We start from the raw sequence: 20,272 nt of genomic DNA, 5'->3' as shown, positions 1-20,272 counted from the left end.
TTAGGCATTAAGTCCTTGAACTTCATTGTTAGATTATTGGCTGTCCAATCTGGAGCTATTCTTTTCCTTTTTATGACTGTACCCCATTGGGCATATTGCGATTATGGTGTTTATTTTGGGAGGTGGGTGTACACCTGCTCCCATGTTTTGCAAATTTGAGGTTTTGATGCGTGTAGTTTTGAGAATTTTAGGAAATACCCGTGAAAGATGTTCTTAACAAGCCCCCCCCCTCCCCCGCCCCCCACACACAAAAAAAAAAAACTACCCTCTCTTTAGTTTTTTCTCCAATGGTGCCTTCAAATCTGTCTTGCCCTCTAGTTTAGTGACCAGTAGTGTCGCTGTGTCCACCTCGGGTCTACTGCAGTTATGAAGCTCCTTTTTGGCCTCTTAACTTTTGAAACTATAGGAAATACCTTGAAAGATATACTACTCTAGTTTTTCAATTAACAGGGTCGCCATATTCAAATGTGACCATTGATCTAGTGCCAAATGAGGCTTGGTTTATGGTGGCTTTCTTGTCTGCCTTCTAAATAGCTTCTATCTTAAACTTATTAAAACCTCAACCATGACCTCCATTTTACTATGTGCCAGATGGAGTGGTTCTTGACTATCCTTTCTGCAATGTGATGGTACACTTGTGTTTTGAGTTTCTCGTTGGTTGGGCTTTACTTCCCGTTTGATGATGCAACGAAGTATTCTCTTTCTCCGACAATTGCTAAATCACCTTGGAGCTTATACCCTACAAACTTAAGATTGGTTCCATGTAGCTAGGTTAAGTAGGTAACATTGATTATATTGAAACTGTCCAGTGATGCATTTCTTTGTTATCTGTTTTTGATGTCTTGTTGTGTTGCATAATGTGTTAGATGTGAAACTACTTGGGAGAAAATTGACTACACAATTTTCTGTATTCTTGTTTTCCTTTATAGTTCGTAGATAAAATTATCTGGCTTTTAATACAATTTGTTTCTCTCTTACAGTCGTGCCCTCCTGCAAAAAAGGCAATTCTTTCACTCTCATAGGGCCCAGGTAATTAATCTCTTATGTTATTCTCAGGGACATTGGAATTTCCTTTTGGTTCCTCATAAGCCAACAGAATGTGAAATGTTTAACAAGCCGGATTATTTTGAATTTACTCGATGTATACGACTTTCTTAAAATCTTATAGAGTGGAAGTTGTACTTAAAAATTACAGTCAGTGGAAATCTGAAGCTTTTGGCAAAGTCAAGTTTCTTGATAGATTCTATAAGTTAAGAAGTCTGAGGCGGAGTATCCTATCAGGGATGATGGATACCTTCCTTGCAACTATATATTAGGGCATTTTTAACATAATATATATGATGATCAATATATACTTGTTAGAAGAAAGGATCAATTAACATCTTAAAGTCGTTAACTAACAAGGTGTGTGCTAGATATGACAACATAGTATGATGTGTAAAACATGGGATGCCAGTCAGGTTTTTAATGATTATTTGTTTTTAGTGTTGGAATTATTTGGGAAGGGGAGCCTTGGAGTAACTAGTAAAGTTACTGCCATATTACCAGGAGGTTAGTAGTCATGGGATCAAGCTGTGGAACAGACCCTTGCAAAAAGGTAAGATGAGGCTACGTACAATAGACCCTTGTGGTCCGTCCCTTCTATGAACCCGCACATAGCAGGAGCTTTAGTGCACCGGTTTGCCCTTTTTTTTGTTGGAATTATTTGATCATGTGTGTCATCCGTGATGTGTGAATGATGAATTAACATAATACACTTGATATCTGTCAAAAATAAAAATAGTCAATGTTATTCTAATTGAAGCAAATTTCTGTAGCTTAATTAGTTGAGCTTAACCTATGGTACGGATGGTAAATTTGGAAGGACAAGAAAAGGGAAAAGAAGTTCATATAAGCTCCAGGTTTGTCAAATCAAATGTGGATACATAGGCATCCGTAAGATGCTGAAATGACTGCCATTATTGGTATCCAATCAATAATTATTCATACAAGCTAAATCTTCAAATCTTTAACTAGGCGAAAGAAAGTACTTTAATTTAATTTATTCATTTATTTTTCTCTTTATAAAGAGATTTCTTTTCATCCAAAAGTTGACTCCAATGTGCTGCATTATTTTCATCGCATTGTAGAGATGAATCATTTTTGGGGAAAATGGTAGTTGAATATAGGAACTAAATAAATCAGGAGCCTTTGGTGATCTTGAAATACTTGGAAATTGCATTTAAATGTTTCAAATAGTATCGGAAGATATATGCACTTAAAACAAATAGTATCAGAAAATACTCCTTTTTTCACTTTTACTTGTCACATTTCGCTTCTCGAGAGTCAATTTGACTAATCTTCGAAGCTAAATTAAATTAGATTAATTCAATATTTTAAAACTAAAATTTAGATATTTGAAAACTATACGAAAAACTATAATTTGGAATTCTTCTCATGTTAATATGATGCTCAAGAGTCAATTTGACTAATCTTCGAAGCTAAATTAAATTGGATTAATTCAATATTTTAAAACTAGAATATTTGAAAACTATACGAAAAACTATAATTTGGAATACTTCTCATATTAATATGTTGAAGAAGACATTTTAAAATGTTAGTCAAAGTCCATATAGTTGACTCTGAGAATTGAAACGTGAATGGAGGGAGCATAATTTGAGATTATACTTGGTGCTGTTTTGATTGTTGGCGACATGTATGGAGAAATTTATATACAACAATAACAACATACCCAGTAAAATTCCACAAGATGGAGAAACTTATATGTTTTTGAGTTAAAATTGCCTGTGTGTTGATTAATTAAGTGGCTTCTCTTTCCATGTCATGTTTTGGAGGGAACTGAAGGATTTGTATGGGTGACTAAAGTTGTGAAGCTAGCAGCTGGCTCCTTATTCTATACAAAACTACTAATTTTGTCGTTGATCTAAATATATTTGGTGTGGACTCATGAAATATTAGTTTAACACATAGAATTCAATATCTAAGTAATGGGACACTTCAAATTTCTTATTATGGAATCAACAATTGCGTAATGGTACCAATGCAAATGCTTTATGAAATGTAAATGAAAGCAACTTGATTTGTCACTTTATATATTTTTTTTTTTTGATAACCGTGGTGTTCTGGTCAACTTGCACGCACCTCGGCTTATTCTATGGAGTAACTGCGACCTCCCACCTGCAACAGGTATCAAGTAACTCGGTCCATCAAGGCTAGAACGGATGGGAAAGAATCACTTAGTATTTGTCTTTGTTGGGAATTGAACCTGAGACCTCATGGTGCTCAACCGAACTTCATTGAACCATTAGGTCACTGTATTTTAAGAATAACAAATCATTAGATGCCGCATATCATGCCTCAAATCAAGTTAAGTTTAAAACTAACACAGTCAGATATTTAGTTCATAATAATTTCTTGACAATTATGTCACAATTTGAAAAATTTTCAAAATTAAACTTATTATACAATTTTTAATTTATGAAAAAATAATTAAAATTGATTTATTTATCTGCTTGGAAGAAAATTAATTAATTTTTATAAATAAATAAATAAATATTCTTCTAAGCAGAAACATGATAGTTAGAAGCACTATAGACATTAACAAGTTGTTAACCTTTCATTTATGTGCTTTTGTTGGTATAACCCTTGTGTTAGGAACCATTGGCCCAACTAATCCAAATCTGTGGCGATCGCTTCCTACCAGAGTTTATCCATTTCCAGGGCTTGAACTTGAGACCTTGGTTAAGGGTGGAGGGATCTCAATCCGTCCCACCCCTTGGTCATAGTCGTTAGCCTTTTAGATTACTAGCATATCTACCAATGGAGTGTCATAATTCAGCAACTTAAATTATTCATTAGGATGTCAATCTCGAAGTTTCAATTTTATTAAAAGCGCTACGACTGAAGGCTTTCCCATTGCAAATTACTGCTGATATTTGTAGTCATACACTGAGCATATAGGGTTCATTGAATTCGAAAAGTTCTTTCCCTGTTTACGTTTCATGTTTGCTGTTTAAAGAGAGATGTGATAAGATTTTTTCACTTGCTTCAGGTATCATTCGTGGGTTGTGTATAATCTATGATATATTACTTGGAACTAATAGAAGATATATTGTAATGACAGTTCAATATTGGTTTCCATTGTATGTGGTGATTTCCATTTGAAATACCCGCAGGCTTTGGGGTTTAGAGGTGAATTATATTGCTGAATGTGACATGGAGTTAAATAGATTTTGAAATGTTTGTCTACTTGTATGAATCTTAAAGTCTTTGGAAGAGCTGAAATAGCAAATATATGGCGTTAGAAATGTTGGAAGCGATGGAGAGTCCTTTTAACTTACGTTTCTAATGAAAATTTTTATTTGGTTGAAGCCCATGGCACTGGAGCAAGTTTTATCAGACCAAGACAGTGAGGATGAAGTTGATGATGATGTTGCAGATTTTGAAGATCGAAGGGTATGCAACATAATTATATAAATTTATCTTTATTCTACTATGCATTCAAATTAATTGGCCGATTTTTTGGCTTCATTTGTCCTGATTGTCTTGACCCTCCAAATAAATGGAAAAAACTTGTTCTTTTAACTTATTGGAAGTAACCATATATTCGCCTTAGTGTCTTGTAGCCTCTTGTTCATGGTGTTTTGGTGATGTCTATGATTACGTATAACAAGTTTATAATATTACTTTGTGGGTGTCTTATTTTCTTTATCACCTAACGGTGTGCCGGGGATCTATTGGAAACAACCTCTCTACTCATCTGAGGTATTGGTATGGACTGCGTACACTCTACCCTCCCCAAACCCCACTTTGTGGGAATACACCGGGTATATTGTTGTTGTTGTAGTGTTATATCTTCTTATTGAACTTGCCCACTTTCATTTATAATAATATCTATTTTAAAAATATTGTATTAAATTAATTTATTATGCCATTCAAAATTACTCTCTTCATTTTCAATTTTGTTAAATTGGGCCGTGTGCATATAGACTTGAGGATAGTGGATCAATCTGTCGAGGGTCTTTTGAACACCAAACAGGACTTGGAAACCATAATTTGGTTACAGTGACAGGATTATTGATTGGACTACTATCTGATTTTTGTATACCAGGCTAATGGTCAGTTTGCTTCTGGAGTTTTGCAGTAACATTTTCTTGACGAGCGAACCAGATATAGTTCAAGGAACACCCTGTTCAACAAGTTGATATTTTAAGTGCTGCACCTGTTTCTTTTAATAATTCCATGGGCATCCTACCTTGATCTTCAGTCTTCACAAACCTTACACACTAATAATTCGATCATCCAACACAAAAAACTTACAAGAAAGGCAGTATTGGCAAAGAAGAAATTACAGCAACAGCATTGATATAATAATTCTTATAAATGAAGGAATATATGTAAAATTAACAATTTGAAGAAAGAGATTTTAGTAAAAATGGTGAAAGGTATAGCTAGTACGTCCAAAGAAAAAGAAAGAGAGCTACAAAAGCACGATTACAATTTTTTTTGTATTTTGGCACTGCAATCCCATTTAGTCTCACCTCAATTTCTCTCCTCTCTTGCAGCTAAACCTGCAATGCTTGTATTACTTCTACTTATTTGAAAACCTTTTCTCTGTAACGTGTTTATAGTTATCCTCGCTAGTTTCATCATCAACAAATAACATACACCCTGTGACCTTCTTTTGTATTTTGTGTGTTAGCTTGTCCATAATTGGGTGAACAAGTAGGACACAATTCCTGGTGTAAACTTAACCCACTATTATGGGAAACTCCTCCGTATCACCTATTATTGTTTTCACGCTAGTGACGGCTCCTTAATACATGTCCTTTGTGGCATTTATATACTTTGTAAAGATATGGCACCTGGGCCTAACTCAACCCCCAAAGCTAGCTCACGAGGAGAGGATTGCCCAAGTCCATATAAGCAAATCACCAATCCATTGCCCAACCAATGTGAGACTTTTACCCACTCGAACGCCCAGGGCACAACTGGCGCGTGGATCGGGAGCTCGAACGGGGATGATCCTGCCTCTGATACAATGTAAAGATATGGCACCTGCACCTAACTCAACCCCAAAAGCTAGCTCATGAGGGAAGGATTGCCCAAGTTCATATAAGCAAAACACCAGTCCATTACCAACCAACCAATGTGGGACTTTTACCCACTCTAATATAATATGGATTCCTTTCTTCTAATCACCCACCGAAGGACCTTGCGTGATACTCTATCATATGCTTTCTCTAGATCAATAACTACCATGTGTAGGTCTTTCTTTGTTTCGCTATAAATTTCCATCAGTCTTCTTCTTGGTAAGAATATAACCTCCATTATAGATCTGCCATGCTTAGATCCAAATTGGTTCTCCTTCACTCTTGTTGTGTTTCAAAGTGTACATTCTATCACGCTTTCCCAGATTTTCATATAGCGGGAGCTTTAGTGCATCGGGTTGCGTTTTTTTTTGATTTAATTTAATGCCATGAAAGGTTGCACAACTTTGAATATCTCCTTTGTTCTTATAAATCAGAATCAGGGTACTATTCCTCCACTCATTGGGCATCCTACCTTTTCTTAGTATAACATTGAATAGTTTGGTGGGCCCTTCCACTCCTACATCTCCAAGGCACTTCCGAACCTCTATAGGGATACTATCCGGGCCACAAGCTTTTCTGATCCGTATCTTTTTCATGGCATCCTTTACCTTTGGCATTCTAATTCTACGTGTATATCTAAAGTTTCTTCCACTAAAGTGTGTACGTCTAAAATGTTATTCTCCTGGTTTGTGTTGAATTATTGATCAAAGTAGTCTCTCCTTGATCTCGTTATCTCCCTTGTAACTTGTTCAAAATCGTTCTTTTGTTCAGAATCGTCCTTAATACACTTCACCTGGTTTAAGTCCTTGCCCTTCTTCTCTCTTAGTCGTGCTAGTTTAAACAATTTTTTCACCTTCTCGTGTGCCTATCTGGTGATACAAGCCATTTAGACCTTCCCCTTGGGCTTTTCTAATAGCCTTCTTAGCATCCCTCATAGCTCTCTTGTATTCTACAAAAGCTTCTCTGTCCTCTGCTTTTGGTAAGAGAAGTTGCAGAAAAATTGGAAGAAATCAAATGCAGAATATTTATCAGGTATTTGAAAAAAAGTTGAGATAGTGTATGTTGCTTGGCTCTTCAGAAATGTTAGCCGTGCCTGTCGGTTTCTCCAAAAGTAGTGTATTTTTGGAGAATCCGACATGGGTACGGCATCGAAAGTGAAGAGTCCGCAACTTAAAGATTGGCACTTATGTTGCTCGGACTCTTCAAAAATGTCAGCTGTGCCTGTCGGATTCTCCAAAAGTAGTATATTTTTGGAGAATCCGACATGGGTGCGACATCGAAAGTGAAAAAAAAAAAAAGAAAACAAACCAAAATATGCAAATAAAACTTAATTTGGCAGGCAGCACAGGCTACCAAAAATGAGAAAAGAACAATGTATTATTCTTTGGAGGCATATCATAGGACTAAATGTCTCTCTGAATATCTTTGTATTTATTTTGCTTTTCATGTGCTTATCCTGGATGGACATATGTATTTAGATTTCTCTATATTGTATCGGTGAGTTATATTATCCCATGTATACTAGAGTGTTCAAAGTTATCAGCAAGCCGTAGTGTCCATATGACTTGCTGCTGATGCTGTTTTAATTTTCATAAGAGTTGCGCGCTTGAATTCAAAATCTCATGTAATGGCATAAACACTTTGATAACTGGTAAATTTCATTGATCTAAAGCATGCGTACATTATTGCTAACCAAAACCAAGGTCTAAGCATCATTCTCAGAAAAAAAAAAGGGTCGCAGTTTTAAGAGATTACAGATTGCTATCTATTCATACAAAAATGGTATTTTGAAGGGTTTGAAAGTGCTCTGATTTGTGGTTGACTTGATGGTAAATTTTTTATACCGAATACTTGCTTGACACTTAAAGGAACTATGCAGTCTCAACATGAAATTAGGCAGAACCATGAAACTCCTTAAGCCTGTGATCCAAAGAACAACCTCAAAATGTAGTCAATTGAAGGGGCAAGATTTAGATTATCGAAGATATTTGAAGAAGTCATTCAACTAACTTCAGACATGTTACAGATGCTTGATGATTTTGTGGATGTGACCGAAGATGAGAAGCAGTTGATGCACCTGTGGAACTCATTTGTTAGAAAGCAAAGGTACTATTCTATTTTGTGTCTAGTTTTATTTTGTTATATGGTTTTCCCTATCATTATTAACATTTAAGGATATTGCGAAGTTACTGTGATATGGAGATGTGTGCGTCTTCTGCTCTTATTTTTGGTTGGGTGAAGAGGAAGGGCTAATGAAGTAATAGATAGTGGGTTACTTAGGAATGTAATAAAAGTGCAGCACACTGCAATTAGCTTCTCCAGCTTTTTCCGGAAATACATGGAGTGATACAAAGGTAAATCTCATTTATTTCGTTAATAATGTTTAAAAGAGAAGTGTCACGCCCCAAACTCAAGGGTTGCCACTGGCATCTGATGCCCAAACTTAGGCCTGATCCAACCCAGCTGAACCATTTGCCCATGGAGCAAAGAGGCCACACGCAATCAAGATAACAAAAATTATATCTCGGCTTAAAAATAAGCCCTCGGCCAGCGAGGCCCCTTTCAACAGCTCTACAAAGTAAGCAACTACTCCCAGCAGTCCATATAAAGCAATAAATAGGTAGAACGCAAGTCTTATTTGGGCGGTCGAGGCCACCCTGATATCTAGGAATACATAAACACTATGCGGGCCGTCGAGGCCACCATGATCTCTATACAGAAAGTGAAAATGGGTATGTAAAATATAAGCTAGGCGAACAAGCCACTGAACTATCCACAACAAAAACATGGACGAACTACAACTAATCAACATACAAGGCCAAATTGGTCACCATCATTGCTATGGAACCAAACAGACTAGTCCGCAAGCCTCTATGAATTACCATACTTGGCAGGATAGGGCCCCTACCTACCTAAAAGCTATAAACAGCAAAACAGGCAAACCTCCAAGACTTTTGGCGACCCTTGGATGGGAAGAAGTCAACCAATCCACTGAAAACTCGGTTGTGCTTGTTAGAGTGGGTAAAAATTCCACATTGGTTGGAGAATGGACTGGTGGTTTGCTTATATGGATTTGGGCAATCCTCCCCTCATGAGCTAGCTTTTGAGGTTGAGTTAGGCCCAAGATCCATACTATCATGGTATCAGAGCCAAGTCCATCCCAGTTTAGGCTCCTGGTCCACACGCTAGTGCCAGGTGGGTCCTGGGCGTGGGGTGGGTGGGTGTTAGAGTAGGTAAAAGTCCCACATTAGTTGGGGAATGGACTGGTGGTTTGCTTATCTGGATTTGGGCAATCCTCCCCTCATGAGCTAGCTTTTGAGGTTGAGTTAGGCCCAAGATCCATTCTATCAATGCTGCCCTGCGGGTCTGTCTAGTCATTGCTCCGGACCTACAGGCATGAATGCAGTGTTCCCGGGCAACGAAGTGTCAGTACGAAATAATGTACCAAGCATGTAAGACAAGCTGAAAATTGAAATTGAAGTATAAGGAATGAACAGAAAGGGCAGGAGTAAACAGAAGTACAGCACGTTACCTTCCTGCAATAATAACATATAAACCTGTAGCAACCAATAACCTGACCTGGCCCACACAAGCCCGGCAGGTACAATCAGCACACAATCACCATAAGCCTTAAGCATGCCCTAACAGTCGCTAAATACCCCTACTTTCCCCCTTACCTGGACCAGAATGATCATCTGAACTGAACTGTCTGAATATATAGGTGCCGTAAATCAATACAACTCTTAGGCTCCGTGGTTCAATATGATTATTGCCTCGTAGGTGCAGCTTGCCCAGCCCGTAGGTGTGGTCTGCCCGGCCTGTAGGCTCGGTATATCAGTCAGTCTGTAGGCTCCAAAAGCCTGTAGTGTCAGTGTCGGTGTCTGTTGAGGTCAAAACAAGCACATAGTCTGCAAACAGACGATCAAAACATTACAACAATAACAAGTAATCACAGGCAACCTCAAGACAATCATAATATGCTTTTCTAGGCTGCTAAGTAAGGGATAGAGTGTTGTTGATAGATACAACTCCCTCTAGTCCATATCAAGTGAATTTTTGGAACTTTTTCCGTAGTTCAAAATAAGTGAATTTTTCAATGTTCAAAAGAATTGTTGGGATTTTTTTCCATATTTACCCTTCCTTCTAATGAGATTCTTAACTACTTAACATTTTCTAGGAGAATTGATTGGGAATAATCGGAAGGGTAATTGTGGAAAGTAGTCTTTAATTTATGTCCTTAAATGTTTTACTTAAGGGGTGCGCCATAACCCAAAAGTTCACTTAATATGAACTAGGGGGAGTATATCACATTGTGGTAGCCAACTTAATAGTATAAGGTTACATGTAAAATAACGATTATATGTGTATAACAAACTTGGGCCTTCAGAGTCATGCCAGTAAGCAGGAAGGAAGCCATAACATACCTTTCAGCTGAAGCCTCAAAGGTGTCGCTATGAAGCTTGAACTACCAACCGTAATAGAATAAATGTGAGAATCTACAAGAATGCAAGAATGAGCCATAGCCAACCCACTTTAGCTCAACGAATGACATCACAATCTCGACAAACCAACAACTAATAACAATAACAAGAAGCTATCAACATCTCACAAGAGCTGTGAGCTCCCGAGACAATATAACGAGGCGTACTTCACGATGTTCAATCCGACAACCATCATACGCGACTCCAAAGGAGCAGCACACCTACCCTCAGTCCCTCCAACACCTTAACACCATCAATATACAACAAGAATAACCCAAATTAATGAGACAAAGGGGCTGCCCGGAGTCACGGTATCCAAAACAGCACTTTGTGGATCGGAAATCTATAAAAACGATACTAGAACGTGGAATTACGAAGGAGGGTCGTAGGAGGAAGATTACTCCAACAAAAAGCTTTGAAGTTCCAAGCTAAACAAGTTGTTAGAAGGACCCACCACGCTGCTATGTCGGGATTTCGCCAAAACGCAATTACAAAACGGTTGGTCCCGATGTTACCAACAATATCCGAACTTGGAACTAGCTAAAAATCAATAAGAATAAAGTGAGATCTTACCTTAAAAGTCCCAAAACCTAGCTGATGTCCGTAAATGCTCTTATGAACCCCACAATTCTGTTTTGGAATGAAAAAAATATGTCAAAATGCAACTTTATACTAATTTTGACCCGATCTGGTCCTGCCCAGATGGTCCACGGTAAAATGGTCATAACTTTTTCCTCCAACGTGGGATTGACGAACGGTTTAGTGGATTGGAAACTAAGACACAGACCTTTGATTTGGTAGGTTGTGGGCCCTTTAACCCTTTATAGATTGGGAGTAAAGTTCCGAGATATTTGACCCAATAAAAGTAATTCACGGTAGCTTTTGTCGACTTTCATTTCACAACTTGCTTGATTTCATAACTTGAACATACGACCATTGTGCTATTATAATATCTCATGACACATCACAAAGTAAACATTCTTAGTTTTGTCCCGAAAGTACGGGTTAATTTAAACATTCGAACGGATGGGTGTTACAAGAGGAGGGTGAGAACCTGTTTTAGGTAAAGTAGACAGACTAGTCCACCTCTCTCTTCCACTACATTTATGCTACATGTAACTAAAAACAGTACTCCCTCATCCTAATCTATGTGACACCCTTCTTTTTCGTCAGTCTAAGAAAAGAATGACACCTTTCTATATGTAGTGACAGTTTAACTTTAAAGTTCTCATTTTACCCTTAATGAGATGATTTATAGTCACAAAAATATCTTTGGCTTATTTATTTATTTTGAAACTGGTAATGGTGTATATTTCATGTATCAATACTTTGAGGAGTACTGAAATCCTTTTTACATGGGACCTTTCAAAAAAAGCTATAATGCTATGTGTATAGTGAGTCTGAAATATCAATAATAGAAACAGGAACATAGAGTATATCTGATTACACCAGAAGCAGAGAGTCAAGATACGGTTCAGCTTTGCCTATTGCATACTATTCTGTATATTCTCAAACACACCTAGAGTTTCTTTCCTTCCAGATTGTCCACCAGATGCAAGCAAGTATAATTATCTACCTGTTTCTATCCTTAGCCAGCAAGCCCAGTTGATCCCAGCTTTGCAGTGCTTCTGTAATCTTCCCAGGGATAGGCCAGGAGATACCTTTGAGGCTTAAGAATAATCTCCATAGTTGTCCTCTAATCTTGCAGTGTATGAATAGATGATTGACAATCTCATCTTTTTGCCCACTGAAGTAATTCCGTGGGATTAGTGTTATCCCTCTTCTCATCATGTTTTCCTGTGTTAAAACTGCCTGCCTTGCTAGCAACTACACAAAGCATGATTCCCTATGGGGTATTTTACTTTTCCAGATGCATATCCAAGGCCATCTGACAAGCTGCTGGTTGTGTTGATCAACCTTTTTTAGACCTTGTTTACCTTGAAATTTCCCGCATCACAACCCTACCATCTGAATTCATCCTCTGCATCTTGGAGTCCACTGATCTATTGTACCATAAAACTCGGCCACTCTTTGTATTTCCCAGTCATTTAGTTGTCTTCTGAAGGTGAAACTCCAACCTTCAAGAGACCAAAACTCTGCTATGGTGCTCTATTGATGCACCACCAAATTGTGGTTGTCAGTAAAAGAGTTGTGACAGGTTCCTGCTTCATGCCAATCATCTTTCCAGAGAATAGTCATATCTCTCCATTGTTCACTTTGATCTTGGTGTTCACCTTTAAACTCCTCCCACGGACCTCTGATTGCTCTCTATAAGTTAACCCCAGAAGGAGTGTTAATTTCCTTGGACATCCATTTACACCCTTCTTCATACTTTGCTTCGATTACCTTTTCTCACAATAACTGTTTTTCTTTTGCAAACTTCCAAAGCTACATCATTATCATAGCTTGCTATCAGGGGTGGATGCCGATTTGAAGGTTGTGGATGATCCCTTAGTTAGCAGAGGCGGAGTCAAACTTTTAACCAAGGGAATTCAACATATATAATGTAAATACACGAAGAAGTCAAAGGGTGTTCAATATCTACTATGTTTTTATAAAATATAATTTTAACTATCTATATATATGTATTTTCCACCGAAGAGGGTTCAAATGAACCCCTCGGACGACCTACCTGATGCCGCCCCCGCGTAGCTACCAATCACAAAATATAAGTGTTCAAATTTAACACTTGACATAAAAGGCAATCATATTTGAACTCTATAGCAAAAACAATCAATAAGAAAAACTATAAAAAATGTTATCTTGGATAAAGGAAAAATGTTTTTCTGTATTAACTCGTTTTTAGGAAACGTAGCAAAAGGGCAGCAGTCATAATAAATAAGGAAAGAAGAGTTGGTTATGAAAATTAAAAAAAGGAAGTGCTGAGTGGGAATTTAACTCGGCACTAAAGCAATCAAACGACCTTAAGCACCCATCGAGAGCCACTGCACCAACCAAACCATTTGTTTAGTGGGTGCTTGCTGTTAAATGCTATATCAACAACAACAAACCCAGTGTATTCCCACCAAGTGGGGTGTTAAATGCTATATCATTCTTCTTAATTTCTATATGCATATATATCGTCCGATACAAGGTTAATGGATGCTCGAGCACCCAGAGGACTCTATGGGTCTGCCTTGCTTGCTATGGTTACTTAGGTTCTTAATTCCAAGGCCCCCATTCTTTTTATCTACAATCACTTCCTCCCATTTGACCAAGTGGAAGCCATTTCTTTCTTTGTTCCCCTGCCACAAGATGTTCCTCCGGATGCTGTCTAACCTTTTAATGACTCCTTTTGGTATACCATGTATGTTGCATGGCATCCAAGATTGAGTTGATAAGAGTTAATATACTGGCTCTTCCACCTAGCCAGTTTCCTTTCACATTTCTCAATCACATTGTTCTGAATTCTTGAAGACCTGGACCTGGCTCCCAAGGGTATTCCATGGTATGTAGTTGGTAAACACCCTACTTCTCCACCTAGTATTGTATTTAGAACCTCCATGTTTGGCACCTCATTGATGGGGTACAGGAAGCTTTTGCTCTAGTTAATATGGACTAGGAGTCCAGAAACTCCTTCAAATAGCACCAGACACTCTGGCTTATTTTAGACCTCAAGTTTCAAAATTCTTCCTTTCATTCTTAATTCCGTGCCAAGTCAAACGGCTGCACATAAATTTTGACCGAGGGACTATTATTTGGTGAGTAGAGGGCATTTGTTACAATTGAGCCATCCTGCTAGTTTCAGTACGAGAGTGACAATCACCTTGTACCTTCAAAAGAAGAGTTCATTGCAAAAGAAAAGGCTGTTCATGATCTGATGGTTTGAAGTAGACATTTAATGAGAACTGGAAAATGTTGTGCCATTTAAGGGTTTTAGGAAACACATAACTTGCTTTCTCTGTTCTTATGACGTTACATGAACTCTTCATTAAAGTAAATTGTTATTAAGTTGGGTGCGTCTTTCTCCCTGCTTCGTGCTCAAGTAGACTGGTAAAGACTATCTGATACATGCTAATATAGAGCAAAACATAATTATATGATGATGCAACAAAGGGAAACAAACGTGTGGATCTTCTCTTGCTGATTTACGTACATGCTGGTTATAAATAATAATAAAGGTGTATGTGTTCGAAAAGTTCTGTTGCTGAATTCCCTTCATGGCATAACATGTTCTCGTCACTATGGCAGAGTGTTGGCAGATGGTCACATCCCTTGGGCGTGTGAGGCCTTTTCGAAGCTACATGGTCGGGAGTTTGCCCAAGCACCAACCTTGCGGTGGTAATTAAGCTTCTTATTTACCTACGTCGAGATTTGTTATTTCTATTTGGTGCTATTCAATTGGTGCATCCATGATCATGTATATTTTCCAGAAAGAAAGTGCTCTGTTTTGTGTGGAACGCTACTATTATATATTAGAGTGTTGGACGATCATGGTGCTTATTTGGAATTTTTGAGTTGTATATCTTATTACTCCCTCCATCCCATTTTATGTGTCGCCGTTTCCTTTTTGGCCCGTCCCAAAAAGAATGTCATCTTTCCTTATTTGGTAGCTATTTAAAGAGACAATTCCACTTTTACCTTTAGTGGTCCCACTTATAAAGTTTCTTTTAATTGAAGATAGTAGCAGTACATTTTTTAAATAAAGGAAAATTTGGTAATAATCATTCTTTCCTTATTATTTAAACTCCGTGCCCGGTCAAAGTATGCCACATAAAATGAGACGGGGGGAGTAATATTTTTTTGTGTGGCTCATTCATCATCTGGTAATTGAAATTGGGGTAATTACTAGGGTAGTAATTGCACAACCTAGTATATTACACAACATAGTAGTTACCATGACTTGTTTGTTTGTCGCGATGTAATAGTGTAATTACAAGTGTTTTGTTAGGTTGCACAAGTATAATTACATTGTTATATTAAAATTTTAAAATAAAAATTAATTCTAAAAAAAAAAAAAAATTAATATTTGACAAATAAGACTCTTTATAAATGATATTAATATATTAGCTTAATAATATATATGATAAAAAGTACTTGATATATACTTTTTCAATTATTTGTTCTAATTAAATTAATCATAAAAAATCCTCAAAAAATTAATCATAAAATCTAAAAGCACATGATTTTTAAGAACATTATGAAATGCATGTTTGTCAAAAAGATTAATAGTATAAATATAACAATAAAATTATTCAAACATTTGAAAAAAAATATAATCTATCAATTCTAAATAAAAAATGAATGACATGCAGTGTGAAATAACAAGTCATACTACTTGAGCAAATAAATTGGAATTGAAAATATTACCTGAATTCAAAATAAAAAAGAAAAAAAAAAGTTAACATAATACTCTTATGTCAAATTTCAACATAACTTAAATGAATATAATTGAAAAGAAAGAAAAACCTCATAAGTCTATAACTTCATTCAACAATGAATCCTATGTTTCTACTTGATTTAATTAGATACTAACGCTATTATGCAAAATGAAGAAAATAAATAAGAAACAAATAATACGAGCAATTGCATGAAATAACAAGAAGTGAAGGTTGGGAAATGAGAAGCAAGGAAATGAAATATAAATAATGTAAAATAATTTAAAAAAAAAAAAAATTAAAATAATACTAATAGAGAAGAATTTGAAATAATAGAAATAAAAAAGAAATTAAAATAAAAAAGAAGAAATTAAAAGATAACCTTGTAATTACACCATGTAATTACTAACAATTCACACCTCCCCTTTGAAATTGGAGTGTAATTACGCCTTTCCAATTACACCCAATTCCCTGCCAACCAAGTAACTATCTGGCCAAACAAACAAATCAAACTGTGTAATTACATCCAATTACACTCAAATCCATTTCCCAGGTGGTTCCTTGTAAACTAAGGCGTTGATAGCTTCCTTTTCTCTCGTTTTGACTCGAGTCTTAACCGTCCGACCCGACCTCAGACTCTTTCTCCCCTTTGAAATTGGAGTGTAATTACGCCTTTCCAATTACACCCAATTCCCTGCCAACCAAGTAACTATCTGGCCAAACAAACAAATCAAACTGTGTAATTACATCCAATTACACTCAAATCCATTTCCCAGGTGGCTTTCCAACAGGCCCTTAGTGTATGGTAATATAGCACAGTTGAACAAATTTATTGTTGTTGTTGACACATAAACATGTTTACTCAGATCTGATGAAGCAGTCGTAGTACTGTCAACAAACATCTAGGCATTTAATGGTATAGATTGCTTTATTTTGAGCTAGGAGTCTATCGGAAACAACCTCTCTATCTCACATTTGAGGTAGTGGTATGGACTGCGTACACTTAACCTCCCCAGACCCCACTTGGTGGGAATGGGAATATACTGGGTATGTTGTTGTTGTTGTTGATAATTGCTCACCAACTACAGGAGCATGTTGTCATATACTAATGTTGCTCATCATCTGCAGTAGCATGTTGTCATGTACTCTTTAACGCTGCTGATCTTTAGTGTAACTTTTATGTATCGGTCTAATGTTTAATGGCAGGTGTTGGAGCTTATTCATGACAAAGTTGTGGAACCATGGCCTTGTTGATGCACGTACAATTAACAAGTGTAACCTAATATTAGAACAGTTCCAAAGCCAAGATAATGATTCCACTCGAAGCTGAATACCCGTTCGACAATTTGTTACCATCTAGCTATGGATTTGGTGGTGATACAGCTTTGTGGCTGGATCTACATCTCGGAATTTTCAACATTTGTTTTTCTGATGTTATTGTGGCCAGATGCCTTTTTTGTCTTTTAAGAGTATGATATGCTAAATTATTAATATTTTACAGGGGATATATAGAGTTAGGCATCTGCTGCTTAAATTGGAAATCAATGATTCTCATTGTTCGAGGGCTCTGTTATATCTTGAATCTGCATTCTTTTTCAATCTCCAACTTCCCATATACACCCCAAGGAGATGATGCTTGTTGATAGCAAGTGACATCAATTTATTAGGCATCAGCTGTGGTTCCATTCACTTATGCTTCAGAATCTATGCACCAAAATGTTAAATATTCGCTGAAAGGAGTAAAAGCTTATGAATCAGTGGATGGTATAATGATGGAAGCATTTTTGTTGGTATGTGCTTGTGCATGCATTGAGATGCGATTATGTTAAAGCTTCTTTTGCAGTTCTCAATGGTACTGTAGTAGCATGAGAAAATGCATTTTGCTTCATCCCAGAACATGTCTTTGCTATCCCCATATATTGAGATCAATAAAAAGACTAATCTATAACGGGTAAAGTTGCTGTCATGTGACCAAGAGGTCACGGGTTCAAGCCTTGGAAACAGCCTCTGGCACTAATGCAAGTTAAACTTGCGTACAATACACCCTTGTGGAGGGTCCTTCCTCGGACCCTGCGCATAGCGGGAGCTTTAGTGCACCGGGCTGTCTTTATAATCCCGGAAAGAACTCAAGAACAAAAGGGGTTTGCAACAAGCTTATGACACAACGAAGTATAGCCGAGGACACGAAAAAGCACATGCTGATGCCCTAAAGATTTGCAACTGGAGTAGCAAATTCAAGCACACAAATGCATCTACTTCTCTGCTTTAGTTACCAGCTAAGGTTATTAATATGTTATGTAGATCATTTGGTATGCGCACTGCTTTTATAAATTTACTGTAATGACCCGTTCTGTCGTTACTACTCTCTCAGCATTCAAAAGGGGTTGGGAAAATTTTTATAACTTGTCAAAGTGTACGTTAATTAATCTGAGGCAGTGGTATGGTCTGCGTACACTCTACTCACTTTAGACCCAACTATGTGGGAATACATTGGGTATTATGTTGTTGTTGTTGTTGTTGTCAAAGTGTACGTTAAAAACTATTGGCAGACGAACTCGGGAATAAAATTTTATGAGGGAAAATTTTGGGGGAGGTTGACTGCCTCCATCTCGCCATAGCAGGGCACTTCCGGCTGCAGTGTCAATTTTGCTGCTATAGCAGGCAGTGGGTTGCTTTGGGAGGGCGTGTTTCAATGACAAAATTGTGGAATCCTCATCAGGATTGGTAGTGCTTGGCTAGGGAATGATGGTTCACGCATTCCATGGCAGTAACTTGGCGTCCAGTTAGGTTAGGTTAAATAGAGTAGTAGGCTACGGTTAGAAAGCGTAATTGCGATATAGATCGGTGGGAAATTTCATGTCTAAGCTTGTGGATATGGTTTTTGGTTGGATGAAATGCAGTAACTAGTATTGACATGAGATTAATGTGGTACAACTATTATTGTTGAGTAAATGCGTAATTGAAGCCTGTGTTGTATGTAGTTTATGCTAGTGGAGTAATGATGTATAGTTATTAGTAGGTGATACAGAGAGGTAAATTCGTATTAATTTTGGTGTTTATGATCGAAATATACCCTATAATTGATGATTGGTTGTGCTAGAAGTATAGGTCTGGAAGTTGAGAATAATTGTGCGGGGTCAGAATTAGACGGTAAAATAAGTGAAAAATCTTATATGAATATAGGCAACCCCGTGTGTATCATAAAATAGGAATTTAGAATCGACTGATTTTGCATATGCTCCTTTGATGATCTGTTGCTTGGTCCATGAACACAATTATGGTAGTGAGTGTTGGTTGATAAGAGTTGATTAATGAGCTTCAAGTATTCTTGAAACATGTTGTATGTTATGGTTGAATTGAAGTTAAGACAATTTGATTGTATGTGTGCATGTTTAACTAAATGCTTGTTTATTTAGCTGCCATTCATATTATTAAATGTTACAGAATGAGAACGTTCAAACAATGTTTGCCAGATTCAGTAAGATCGTGTGCGAACTAAAATCCCTGGGGATGATCTATCCACACAGCCTGCAAGTACAAAAGTTGGTCCGAAGTCTTCTAAAGATATGTGAAACCAAGGCCGCCATTTTAGAAGATGGAGATTTTCACAACATGGCATATGATGAACTACGAGGTAACCTCATTGCTTATGAATGCAATTATATAAACAAGTACAACAAAGAAGAGAAGAAGAAATTAGTAGCCTCCAATGCTGCTCCAACCGAAGAAGTAGACATTCTAGAAGATGCTAATAATGAAGGAATGACTCTTATAAATCGTGGAGTAAGGCAAATCATGAGACAGAGACAACGAAGATTCCAAGGAGTCAAGAATGATGACTTCACTGGAAATGATGAACGGTGTTATTACTGTGGAAAGCTTAGTCACTTCAAATAGAAATGTCCAATAGGAACCCCAGGTCGATTTTTGGCCTATTTCATGCCTGGACCTCGGGCACACCGTCAAAATCGCAGGCTATAGCACATTGGTTTGGACCAAAAATGGTCTGTTCGCGTTATTTCGCCCGTTTGGCCACCCAAATCGTCCCTCCCAACTAAAAGGACCATAATGCCCTGCTCATCAGCCATCCTAGGAGCCTTAGGTCAATTTTCAGCCAATTTAACAACTGGACATCGGGTACACCCCAGGAACCACGGGCTACAACACCCCAATTTAGCCCAAAAATGATAGTCCGCATCGTATTTCACTACCCAAACCGCCCCTCCCACCCTAAGGTCCTATACTCCCTTACTCATCAGCCAACCTGGGAGCCTTAAGTAGATTTTTGGCCTATTTCACGCTCGGATCTCGGGTACACTCCCGAAATCGTGGGCTATAGCACACCGATTTGGCCTAAACATATCTCGTTCGCATAAAAAAT

The 20,272-nt window shown here is 37.4% G+C and overlaps 1 protein-coding gene across 6 annotated transcripts in view; it reads left to right on the top strand.

Annotated features, from left to right (window-relative positions):
* LOC107874959 (polycomb group protein EMBRYONIC FLOWER 2) overlaps window positions 1-17,473 on the top strand; it is a 60,773-nt gene extending 43,300 nt beyond the window's left edge. For 5 of the 6 annotated variants that reach the window (XM_016721648.2, XM_016721651.2, XM_047396322.1 and 2 more), the window contains 5 exons: window positions 981-1,029; window positions 4,372-4,455; window positions 8,119-8,198; window positions 14,765-14,854; window positions 17,098-17,473. In XM_016721648.2, the coding sequence (XP_016577134.1) occupies window positions 981-1,029; window positions 4,372-4,455; window positions 8,119-8,198; window positions 14,765-14,854; window positions 17,098-17,221 (427 nt within the window). In that variant the 3' untranslated portion in view covers window positions 17,222-17,473. The remainder of the gene's footprint in view (window positions 1-980; window positions 1,030-4,371; window positions 4,456-8,118; window positions 8,199-14,764; window positions 14,855-17,097) is intronic. The other variant, XM_047396326.1, reaches the window with a different exon arrangement.
* The last annotated feature ends 2,799 nt before the right edge of the window (window positions 17,474-20,272 follow it).

The sequence above is a fragment of the Capsicum annuum genome, chromosome 1 (genome assembly GCF_002878395.1).
Source record: "Capsicum annuum cultivar UCD-10X-F1 chromosome 1, UCD10Xv1.1, whole genome shotgun sequence".
Classification (NCBI taxonomy): Eukaryota; Viridiplantae; Streptophyta; class Magnoliopsida; order Solanales; family Solanaceae; genus Capsicum; species Capsicum annuum.
Note: the sequence above shows the minus strand (reverse complement) of the source record. Positions and strands in the feature narration are given on the sequence as shown.